The 12,929-nt window shown below is 35.6% G+C and overlaps 1 protein-coding gene and 1 long non-coding RNA gene across 7 annotated transcripts in view; both read right to left on the minus strand.

Moving 5' to 3' along the window:
• On the minus strand, window positions 1-1,722 carry LOC139828422 (uncharacterized). Its single transcript, XR_011739986.1, has 2 exons — window positions 1,488-1,722; window positions 1-1,023 (listed from the first exon to the last, which is right to left on the minus strand). It is a non-coding gene; the product is annotated as an uncharacterized lncRNA (long non-coding RNA).
• Window positions 1,723-3,704: 1,982 nt separating this feature from the next.
• GALNT3 (polypeptide N-acetylgalactosaminyltransferase 3) overlaps window positions 3,705-12,929 on the minus strand; it is a 28,822-nt gene continuing 19,597 nt past the window's right edge. For 3 of the 6 annotated variants that reach the window (XM_071811005.1, XM_071811009.1, XM_071811010.1), the window contains exons 11-13: window positions 9,383-12,918; window positions 6,346-6,701; window positions 3,705-4,974 (exon numbers count right to left, since the gene is read on the minus strand). In XM_071811005.1, coding sequence (XP_071667106.1) covers window positions 12,711-12,918 — 208 coding nt within the window. In that variant the 3' untranslated portion in view covers window positions 3,705-4,974; window positions 6,346-6,701; window positions 9,383-12,710. The remainder of the gene's footprint in view (window positions 4,975-6,345; window positions 6,702-9,382; window positions 12,919-12,929) is intronic. The other 3 variants (XM_071811008.1, XM_065840851.2, XM_071811007.1) reach the window with 3 other exon arrangements.

The raw sequence follows: 12,929 nt of genomic DNA on the forward strand, positions 1-12,929 counted from the left end.
CTAAATTTTGTACTGCAAACTATGTCACTTTTCAGTAAAGCCCAGTCCAGTTCAGAAGTGAATAGAAATTTTGTCACTAACGTGAAACACAGCAAAAGCAAGCTCTCCTTTTCATGGACTGGATTAATGAGCACAAGTTTAACAATAAATTTCATACTGAAAATTACAATAAAAGCTGTGTTGAATATACAACATTTACCTGTCGAGTGCTTAACAGTTGAGCAGCAAGATTGTAGTTTGCCTGCGATACAATACTTGGCAGCAAGAGGCAATCTTATTCCCCTGCATGTTGTCTTCTTTTGCCAGCTGAATTCTCTCAGCTGAAACTCCTTGTGTAGGCTGCTCCTGTGGCAAAGCAGGTGCCCTTACTCAGAACTCAAGCAAGAGAGACCCATGATACTATTTTAAAAGGCATTTGCTAAATAAGAAACTCCAGTGCTACAGCTCATGAGTTGTAGAAACTCATGTTTATTGTGCCAGTTGTTTCATTGCCTGAGGCAGCCAGGAACAGGGACAAAAGAGGATGACATGGGAAATCCTTAAGTGTTTAGGGGTGTTACGTTTTCCCACTGGGGCTAAAGAGTAATTCTGTCATCTACTTTATTATAGACACAGAACATTTGATGTAAAATACGTAGAAAAACTAGAATTAACTCAGATAATATATTCTACAGAATTTATTTCTAAAATATTAAAACTGATTACTATTTTTTTAAAATGGTAGAAACCTACTGTTATTTTCAAAACAGAGTCTACTTCATTAACGTGTCCCTTGGTATGAGACATGTCAACACTTGCCTTTTCAATGTTTCCAAATTTGTTTAAAATATTCCTTAATTTTGCTGTTATCTGTAATTGCTGTCCATATGCAAACTATTAATTGTCCATTTTCTCCAAGAAGTATGAAATGCAAAGCACGAACATTGTGGAGTGATGAACAAGTGCTATTTAGATGTAAAGATGTTGGAGTGAACATGCTTGAGTTCTTCATAAGTGCTTCCTGTTGACTGTCTCTTCCCACTCCTAAAATCAGAGGCAGCTTTTAATTTTGTTGCTAATAAATGTGCCAGAGTATTGTTTTCACTTAAGGAGGAAAGTTATAACATCCTTGAGAACTCTCTGCTACCGTAATAGCTGATACCAAGAATTTTACTTTTTATAAGAACATCCAATTCATAAAACATCTGTCTTGCAGCCTTAGTCTTTTCTTTTTTTCTTCCTTCCACCCTCCATCTTAAGAGTCTGGGAAAGGCCTGTTGTACAGTAAGACTTTTCAATAAAATTGAGCACGAGGGCAACTCTAGTATCCTCTGTGCTAGCCATCTTTATTTTGCTAAAAGGGTTCATTTTATTTTTCACTTAACATTAGCGTGTAGATTGGAACTGTGGTGAAAAATAGTCCCCCCATGGGCTCTAAATATAAGAGTCCCAAGGGAATGTCCCAGGGGGGCTACAGACTCTCCCTTCCCATACACAAACAAACCTACCCCACGGGCTGCAGAGATGTGATACGAATCCTCGTCCTCTGAGGGATGTAGATCCACAGGCAGTGTGTCAGTCTTGATACAGCACAGCCTAGTACAAGATGAAAATCCAAGACAAGGAGAAGCAGAAAACTATCACCTAGGGGAACAAAAAGTTTCCTTCAAACTACTGTTAGATTTTTAATTTTTTTTTTTCTAACATAGGTAATAAATAGTACATTAAAACACCCTTTTATAAAAGGGAAGGGAATCAGATCTTACAAAGGAAAAGTTAAAACATATACTGCTCTACTGCTGTATAGTCCTTATGGTTGTGAGGATGATACGCATGACACAAGGTCCCGCTGACCGATGTCACATCCATGTTGCTACTTCTCAGCTGAGAAGATGATTGATAGTACAAAAAAAGTCAGGAGATAAACTATTTACTGAATTATTTAATTTGGTTCTTAGCAATGACACTTTTGTTTTACTAAGCCATTTTATGAATTAATGTCAAATAGAACCAAGTCAAAAGAAGTTTGCCTGATGTGCATGTTCTTCTCTAACTGTGCACTTTTCCAACAAGCTATGAAGACTGGTTTAGCTTTTCTCAACAGGAAAAATGGTGGAAGATACAAATTAACACCACTGTTCTAACAATAAAAGACTTATCCAAAAGCATGGGGTAAAAACTACAAAGCAAAGCAACACCCTAGAAACATTGCTACCGTCTCTTTTTTTTGCCTATGTCAACTGCAACACCATTTAAGTTAACTCTGCTTCCAGGCACATGTAATATAAAGTGTTTCTTGCATAACAAGAGACACTAAAAGGAAACAAGAAATAGGCATCCTTTTTATTAGCATTTTAGCTTGGGATTTTCAAATAAGACATTATGGCAACTAATTCTTCTAGTTTTCTCCATCATAATCTCTTTAAAGACGTTCTTAGGAATGAACTTTTGGGCAGGATTTATGGGTGAAGGTCACCCTTGCTGGGCTGCTGGGGGAACATTGCAAAGAATCAGCCATCCATTTGTGAGCCTCTGATACACAGATTGAGGAGGAGTTTTCACCTTCTTGAAAAGATTCCATCATTGTGTGCTGGTTCTCTTAAAATCAGAAGCAAGCAGGCTGGTTTTTTTCAAACCATTTCACACAAATACCACCACTTCAGTTCTCACAGAACAATGCCCATGTAAACAATGCTTAACAACTGGGCCCTTTTTAATTGACTGATCGTAGGCACTTCTATGGAAATACGTCTGAAGTGTAGTTTGTGAAACATGTTAAAAAAGTGTTTGATGTAAAATAAGTGCTAGACATTTAACAGTGCAAAAATAGTCAAAATCTGTAGATTACAAATCCATTCCTAAGAGCCTCCGCCTGTAATATTGTCTTAGTAAAGTTGATATTTTAAGTTAAATTGCATTCTGGTGTAATAACCTTTTACAAATAAAATTATTAATACAAATGTAAATGCCTGTTAACATAAAACATGGCAATTGGTTATTTTTGTTTGTTTCCATCTACAGCTACTAGATAGCAATTTTGTAAAAAAAAAAAAAAAAAACGCAAAATCAACACTTATTACATTTCTTTATGTTTAAAGTGTTTTCCTTGTTTTAACAAGCTATGTAACATTTAGACTGTCTAGTCCAGCCGTCTTTTAGAAGGTTCATCTCTGTGTATATATATAAATATATATATATATATATATTTCCCCATAAGAATATAAAATTGCTTTTGAAATTTTTGTTGGCAAGTGGTAAATAATACACCACGGCATGGATTCAAAAGCACTTAAGTTGATGGTCTTTCAGACACGTAATCCATTCAAATGGAGCTCGTAAAATTGTGGTGTAATTGCAGACATTTGTTTTAAATTTGTGCATTACTTCTAACCTTACTAATTTTTGAGGAAAATAATTATGTTAAGTACTTAACATAATTTTCCATTACAGATAATCTTGCATACTAAAATTGTGGAGATCTCAACAGTAAAGCATCATATTTAGTTTGACTGTTGCTTTTAAACTGTTTGAAGAAGCAAAGGAAAGTTCATCTTAAAATTTGTACATGGAAATAATTTTAAGCTTCATGAACTACACATTTCCTTAATTTCTTTTCTTTTTTTAAACAAGTTGTAACATCAAAGATGCCAAAGGGTAATATAAGCTACAATAATATTCAACAGAACTTAACCTAGACCTTATGTTGTAATAATTTATTCAAATTTACTGTATTCTTCTGTATTTATATTTTCAGTATTTATTATGAATGACATGGAATTTGATGTATCTATTGTGGCTTATTACTGCAGTGTATATATATTACAAAAATGAGCATTTTTAAGTCTTACCATTAGTTTTTTTGTTAATTAGTGGCACTTGTATTGGCTGTATTTTTATTATATATTGTACAATATTGTCGATTTGTTTGCAATGAAGTAAAACAGGTTTCTACGTTACCTCATGGCTGCCAGTGCACTGTGCATCTTATTTCTACTATGCAGTTACTAGACATTCCTTTTTTTTCTTTAATTTAATCAGCATATAAATATGTAAGAAATGAACAGAAATGCCTTGTTAGGTATGTCCATTTGCCCTTTAATGATACTACTGCCTACACTTTTCTTTGGCCAACTGAATAAACTACACAATTAATGTACATCTATCATGGTGAATTTAATAATTGAAGTTCTAAGTTAATGAAAGAATGGTTTTCAACAGCCATTGGAAAAAAAAAATCCCAACAGCTCTCTCTGGTGGACAGTTTGCAGTAATGTCACACAACAAATCGTTTCAATGGCTACAATGGCATATAAAGCATACCGTTAAATTTCAGGACAACTGCTTAATTATTTCGAAAACTGCTGATCAACATTGCTTCATTATGAAAATAATTAACAGTCACAGTTCCCTCCCTTCTTTTTATTCATTAAAATTGAGCTGTACATTTATAAAACGCAAATTGTCCTTAAGTGTGCTAAATAATTTTTATTTACAGAAACTGATAAATATCAGGTGTTGTTCTCTAGATTATGTTTTTGTTAGGTGTTACACAGAATGGAATAGATGCATGTCTGCTATCAGACTGGTTTTTGCATTACTGTGAACATCGTGCTGCTATAGAACTTGCTAAGCCATATTGGCACAAAAAATTTCGTAAATCAACTTTCAACACTAGTGTTCTTCTAATTCAAGGCATCACAATGTCAGCTCAGAAGTAAGACGACAACACTATCATTCAGTTATAAATTAAGCTATGAATAGTACTTACATAATGCTGTACTCACACTAGTGTAACTCAGTGATGACACAAAATCCTCAGGTATGGTGAGCTGGTCAAGTCCCACTGCAGTGGGGCCTCTTGTCCATGGGTGGGAGTGGCCCAGAGCCACAGGCCCTGGAGTCCAAGAATATTTAGGATCTGCTTTGTCCTGTTGGCAGTAAGGCTGAGCTGCCCTTGCCTGAAAACAAGCCTTCTCAGCAGTTGTGATTACCTTCCTGTATATGTAAGAAAGCATGGCCAGATGGAGGTTAACACTGATGATGCTTTTCTGGTAAGCTTCAGTAGTTTACATATACAGTATGTAAAAATTCCTAGTCTATGTAATAGTATTTTCCCCCTCCCTCGATGAGGGAAGTAGGGCAGGGGAAAAGGAGCATAATATAATTGCTGTAAGTGCTTTAAATTTAAAACAAGGCAATAAAAGAGCCAGGGAACACCCTGCAACAAACCCTGATTTTCCAGCATGCCATATATGTGAACATCAATGATATCCAGAAGAGCTGTAGGTAATGAGGCACTTAAAGATATTTTTAGTTGGTTTTCAGATATATATTCCAGCATTAAAAATGTTGAAATGTTTCTCCATCTACACATTCCCCAGCACTTAGGTGCTAGTTGCAGTGGTTTCGTGCCTCAATCATACCGACTGAACCTGGATGGAATTTTGACTACATATAGCTGTAGCACTGCTAAGTTTCACCAAACACAAATTCACCTAAGTAGATTATTCTTTCTGCAACTGAGTTGCCAAGAAATTACCAAGCGTACTACTGGTTGATACTAGACACACTGGGTTGTATGTCTCTTACACTGCATTTCAGATTGCTAAAGACTTCCACCTTTCTGCTTACTTTGAGCCAAAAAAAAAAAAACAAAACAAAAAAAAAAACCCAACAAACGAAACCTAGGAAAAAAAACTAAGAAGAGAAATGGAATGGGTGGTAACAGAAGACCAAGCAGGACAGTTCTCTACTTCAGGACCTGAGATTTTTTTCCACTTGTCCTCTCTCTAAGCCTCTTTCCTGGACAAATTCTCTTTTCTTTGCTGTTATCCTTTCAGTCACACAGTCCTTAATATTACTGCAGGCATTCCCTTCTCACACCAGACACTACCATATGTACTTCTCCTTCATGAACCCAAGCTTCAGATATTCCTTCCTGGAGGTTCAACATCTACTAACTTTATCCACTATATTGAAGACATTACTGACAAGACAGGATTTACCTTTGGCTGTCTTTAGAGTGTAGTAATATTAGGTACACAAACTTATAACTTAGTACATTAAGTATTCCATTCTGTAGCCTTGAAAAAAATACAATGATCGATTAGGAAGCTGTGAAATGTTTAGTCTTATCTCTACATGATAGCTAGAGTTGGTCATGAAAAATGAGAGAGAAAGAATAATGATTTGTTAAGCATTTTTAAGGAGATTGTATTGGCTTTAAAAAACATTCAGTGAAACATCAGTAGAAAGCAGTGTTTCTTGCTAATTCACCATATATGTTTATTAGAATATAAGATTTTTAGGATCTGCAGAGCAATCCCACTGTAACTATGCTAAAAAGGGACACTGAGGTCTTGGTACCTTTTCACGACTTCAGTCTGAAGTCTGAGACGCCCACCAAATGCAAAAATCAGGTCAAGGAATCCTGGGGCACCGGAAACAGAGCAGATGCCTGACTGACTCCAGTTAAGACAAAAAGAGAAATGGGTATTTTCCAGCAGAAATTTTATGAAAAACATTCAGAAAAGCAATATGATGAGAAAGTAAATTCTAACAAGCCAGAAAAGCCTCAGACTGTTACGTATGTATTAACTTACGGCTGCCAAATCATGTCTGGCTGCCTTACCTTCCATAGGCTCCTATTTTTGCAAAAACAATGCACTTAAGCCTTTGAAATTATGCATATGTCCAGTGGCACCAACATACTGGCTGAGTTTCTAAACAGAGTGAAGGAGAAAACAAGATATTGAGAATCTAAAAATCAGGTTATCTTAGCATTTAAACTGACATAAGCCAGCATGAAAACCAACCTGGTTATAGCAGTGGCTTGTTTTTGCCCTGAAATAGGTGGATGATTAAGATTGCTCATGGTAAAGAGAAGAAGGCAGAAACAGTGTCGTCCACTTAAAAGCTGGGAGGTTAAAGGGACTAGCAGGAGGGAGGAATAAAAAGCTAGTGGGATAGTCACATTCAAAAGAGTAACCACTTGATTCTCTTCCCTCTCAACACACATTGGAGCAGTCTAACAGTATTGACATACTACTAGTAGTTGTTTGTGTCACTGCTTTTGAATTGTGCTGAATCAGCCTATCTCAGTCATTTAATGGAGACCATTCTCCAGTCACCCTGTTGTTGATACTTCAATCTGATAACGAGTTCTACCTGAAAGACTGAGAGGATGCTTTTGAAATTCACCAACCCAGAATGGACATGACATCCACTTTTTAGGGGATTTTGCTTCTGTTTTCTGAGCCTGGGAACACCAGTGTTTAATTTTAGTCTCTATATGGAATGCTATACAGTTTTCAATCTTTGCATCCATGCCCACCAAAAAATGAATGGCACCCAGTCTAGACAGTGGTATTTCCAATATAGCTCTTCCCCCATCCATTTAGCCCCTTCCTATTCTGATTTTCTTTTCCTCTTCTGGCTTCCAACCCTTTGCTAATGCTTTACTTTTGAAAGATTTTATCTTCCTTTGAAAATTATAATCTTCTATTAATTTCTCCCTCAGACTGTGAAGAAGCTGAACAAGACATGCTAATGTTATTATTGCTACCCTTTACAGAATGGAAATGTTAGCTTGACTTTATATTACATAGGACAGAATCAGATGTTGTAAATTTAACTTGAAAAATATACTTTTCAAAACCTTTTAAGAGGGCAATCTAAAGTGAAGAGTTAATGTTTGTCATGCAGCAAAGCTTTTAAATTTTTTTTTTTTTTTTTTTTTAACGTCATAGTCTTAAACTATTATTACACTATTGACACAACTGCAGTTTTGGAATGTATATTTTAGCAATTAAATCCCTACTTGAAGAATTCAGGAGGTACATAAAAATATAGAAAAGGAAAGATTACATATCGCTTCCTTGGAACATTTGATAGAAAGTACAATTCTAAAGGAGATCTGTGCACAAAAAGCTCAAAGGACTGGCTACAGTTCTGGCAACTCAGCCACTGAAAACAATGCCCCTAAATCTCAATATGATATTATAATCTTGATCAGATACATAAGATTATATAAGGTTCATTCCCAAAATGTGGGAGATTATTCTTTACAAGGAAAGTGTTCCACAAGTTCCTTCAGTTTCATGTATTTCTGTGTCAAAGTAATTCAATATATTTAAAGAAATGTATACAGCAAACCACGAAGTACAGAAAAGTTAGTACTGCATAGTAGAATGTACAATAATTACTCGAGAATCATGCTGGTGGAATAAATTATGCAAAGGAGAACATCTGCTTCTACCCTCTAAAAAATACCCTGCAAAATAGTTTACTTTTCAGGAAAGTTTGAAGACTGATGCTAGAAAAGCACAGAGAAGATGCACAATAACTAATACTTGAACTGCTTGCACTTTTTCTTACTTCTGCTTTATTGTTACTTTTGAAAAAGCAATTTTTTTTAAAACTATGTAATCATTGTTTTAAAAAATATTTTCTAAATTCCCAATCATATTTACAGAGATCTGATTGCTCTTCTAAAATTGTATGATACCTATATATATACATATACACACACACACATATACGTGCATATTTGGAAGCGTGATACTCAGTGTACAAACAGAAGTTAATTTCAGATCTTGCAACAGAATAGAACAAAAGAAGTCACTTAACATCTTCCTCTGTTTATAGACCTGCTTCCCTCTTTTCTGGCAGGTAGTAGGGAGTCCAAATAAGACTGAATTGCTATTGTACTAACTACTGCAAAAATACAGACTAAAATGTCACTCATAGCTTAAAGAACAGAGAGTAAACCTATTTAAAAAAAAAAAATATTAAGACTGTTTGCAATAGTTGCAATGGTTAAAAAGCCTATGTGCAAGTGTCTTATGGATTTTGGATTATTGACCTATGTTAGGCCAGAAAAGAAGTCCCAAAAAATGAAAGAAAACTATTAAAGACAATTTTAAATCACAGGATAAATTTTCCCCTTCCACAGTTAGAACTAACACAAAATATAATAACTAGCTGTCCTGCTATACCGATTCTTCAGAGAAAACAGAGTGACAAGTACATATATTGCTACATCTGCTATAATATCATCTTAGATTACCAACTAGAAAAACAAAAAGGACAGAGTGGATCTCCTCTAGCACTGAACTCCTGCTCATTAAGAGATTCCTCCCTGCAAGTGCAAGAGAACCCATGTTTCCTTGCAATTTAAATTCTATGCAAGTTTTGAAGGTTACCTCTAAAAAGAAAAACTGGTAATGAGTAGATAAATGATGCTTCATATATGCAAATTCCAATCTGACAAATTTTTAAGAGAAAGAGGTTGCATGAAGAAATCACCCTTTAGTGGTATTAGAAATAATCTAATGCATTTGCTGTATAACACAAATTGGGAACTAAAAGAACTCAAGTCCTTTTAAACAGTTACGCTAAATACCTCGTCTTCTAGAACAGGTTCCTTGAGCACGCGGTTTCCATTTCATACCAGTGAGTCAACACGGCGTAGCTGCTATCTAGGTAATCTCCCATCTTCTATCCGTATTTGCTGAACAATTTTCTCATTGACCTGCATCCTGTTTTTTCCTCAACTCATCCAGTTTGTCAAGAGCATTTGTTGCCTTTCCGATACTCATTTGATCTGTGAAAGTAACAAGAATACTTTGTATTCCATTACTGAATTATGGAAATATTTATCACAGGGCACAGCAAATTTTGGTGCAATACCATTCAATACAGCCCTCTGGTTTCCACAGCAGCATTAATAACCCTTCCCAGTACAGTCTTTTCAACAAGTTATATTCATACTGTAGCAAATCATTTTAAGTCATACAGGTTTAACTTCATACTCAGAGGCCTCACCAAAAGCCTTACAGAAGCCAAGACATGACTCAAAGGCATGAATATCAGGCCAGAAAAAGAAATTAGCTTAAGTTGTTAGTGCTACTGACAAGTTCTTGCTGCTCTTGCTTATTTTCACCTGTCTTTTAGATAACTTAGAACTAGTGAAATGATTTCTTGCTTTTCTTCAGAAGTTGAACTTGTTAGTCGGATACTGTTAAAGTGACCAGAGACAGCTGCCTCCCCACATTAGAGAAAAAAAAAGTCCACATCATCCATCCATCCATCTGCCAGACTCTATAGATAAATTAATAATTATCACACAGATAAATGCTAATACCAGGATAAAAAGACAAACTTAATCTAAATATATTTCGTCCTATTAAACCTTTAATACTCACCAATTGAAACTTATTCTCAGCTTTACATGTGATCATGCAGCCAAATACTTTCCTTTGTCTTCACTTCAAAAATTTGAATTTTCTTTCCTTTTGGCAGCCATGACTTTCCTTAATCTCCCTCTTCTTACAAGTACGGTACTGAAAGGAAATACTAAGCATTTCCTAAAATACTAGTACTAGCTGCATCTATCTAGGTCTGAACTTATTGCTCAACTTTGCCCTGTTATGTGCACCTTTCTTGAGATTCAGATCATTAAATAGTTCATTATTAAGCTGGTTACTATTACACCTCCTATTTTCTTCCATTTGAATAGATATTGCAGATATTCAGCACAATTCTTTCAACAAACTGCGAAGTCTAAATACCTTTTTACCTGTGATATTTCCCACCCCTGCTTAATAACATCACTGGCACTTCTAGACAACAGTAGGCCTTTTCCTTGTCTTTATTCTGCCATTTCCTTCCCTTCCTAGAAGTTTATTATTTTAATTTCATAGCCATTTTCCTCCTATATCATAACACATACAAATGTAAGGTCATTTTTAAACCTCCATAATTTGCATAAACCAATTGAGTCTTGTCCAAATCAAAATATAAAATTTTATTATGAAACAGAGTTTACCTTATTAAAGTGCAATTGTACGTGATGAGAGATGCTTTAAAGGTGGGATGGTCATTAATATTACATTCATACCCTGAAGGAGACATTTTCAAGTAACTGTACCTCTGTTTCTAGAGGCCATTTCTTATGCAGTAGAGCGACCTTCATTAAAGAAGGCCTGAAATAATCACAGTCAGAAAATGGGCATGATCAGTGATTGCAATGGAAGACTAACTCGAGGGTGTTCAAGAATGGTGCATCCAGTAAAATAAGCAAAGAAAAAACCAACCATATCTTGGGCTGCATCAAGAAGTGCAGCCAGCAGGTCAAAGGAGGCAATTCTGGCTCTCTAGTCTGCTCTCATGAGACCCCACCTGGAGTCCTGTGTCCAGCTCTGGAGCCCTCAGTACAGGACAGACATGGACCTGTTGGAGAGGGGCCGGAGGAGGCCACAAAAACGATCAGAGGGCTGAACATCTTCTGTATGAGGAAAGGCTGAGAGAGTTGGGGTTGTTCAGCCCAGAGAAGGCTCTGAGAAGACCTTATTGTGGCCTTAAATGTACTGAATGTGGCCTTAAATGTACTTAAATGGGGCTTATAAGAAAGACGAGGACAGATTTTTTTATAGGTCTGTTGTGATAGAACAAGGGGTAATTATTTTAAATTAAAATATGGTAGATTTAGACTACATATAAGGAAGACATTTTTTACAATGAGGGTGGTGAAACACTGGCCCAGGTCGCCCAGAGAGGTGGTAGATGTCCCATCCTGGAGACATTCAAGGCCAGGTTGGACAGGGGTCTGAGCAACCTGATCTAGTTGAAGATGTCCCAGCTCATGGCACAGGGCCTGGAGTAGATCACCTTTTGAGGTCCTTTACAACCCAAACTATTCTATGATTCTATGACATATTTTTAAATAATCAAATGAAGTCTATGTATGAAGACGTAGCTCTACATGATCTATTGAAGTATACTTGTGAATGCTTACAAGAACACAATATTTCATAAAAGAGCTAGCAGAATAGTTAGCAAGGCCAAGGTCTCCCTTGGACTGATAAAACTGAGGTCAGTCCTTTGTAAAAGGGGAAGCATCAAAAAGAAAATTAACATGCAAGTGTTTACACAAGGAATTATGTACAGATAACATTACAAACCTGTTAGGTAAAAATTGTATCTATCACTACAAGGTAGAAAAAAAGGTGGGTTTAGTAGATAACATCTAATTTAAAAGCAATAATGAAAAAAATGCTGAAAAAAACATGTTCATGTTAAGCAGCTCAGAAACCTGTTAAAATATAACTGTCATGAATTTTAAATTTTGTGAAATATAACAAAACCTATAGAAAGTTTGGGCTAAATAAAAGAAGATTAAAATCAGAATAAGCACATTTTCCATTAAAATAATCACAGATACGTATTTCAGTGAGAATTTTTTTTTTCTTCTACAGAAAAAGAATTGACTTGTTACAAGTTGAGCACAGTGTGTTAGCCTATTTGGCTTGAACCTGAAGATCAAATATTTAATTTTTCAAGTGAGGGAACTTAAAAAAAACTGAGAAAGATTCACTGAGTAAAGTAAATGATGTCAACCAATTGAGCATAAAAATATAAAGTGTCTTGGTTTTTAGACAGTATACAATAATTTCTTGTAACTGCAGAGAAAAATTAGTCTTCTTCTGAAGTACCTACAATACACGGACAAACAATATACATAGGGTCCTGAAGGTGAAGGAGGACTACAGGATCCATGTATCAGTGGCCAACATATGAAATCTTATAATAGAAATATTGTAAACATTTTTCTTAATCGGGACCTCAATGATCTTTGGTGTAACAGACTCCTATGGAATCTCTGATGACACATTTTATGTACAACTTAAATAAGAAGAAACTGTTTAAACATTTTGCATTTAAAGTACGCATCACTTAAAAACGCAGTATATATATATGATCACAGTCTGGAATGGATCTTCTAATAAAATGCTCCTGGCATATAAATATAAAATCTTAATTGTTCTGGCCAAAGATCCACTTCTGGAAGGGGTCTGACGGATTACAGGATGCCAAACTTGGATGTTCTCCATTTCCTGTAAGGCACATATGTAGTGCTGCATTGTACAGAGTTTGATCCTAAAGTGGGT

This window comes from Patagioenas fasciata, chromosome 7 (assembly GCF_037038585.1).
Source record: "Patagioenas fasciata isolate bPatFas1 chromosome 7, bPatFas1.hap1, whole genome shotgun sequence".
NCBI classification, from domain to species: Eukaryota; Metazoa; Chordata; class Aves; order Columbiformes; family Columbidae; genus Patagioenas; species Patagioenas fasciata.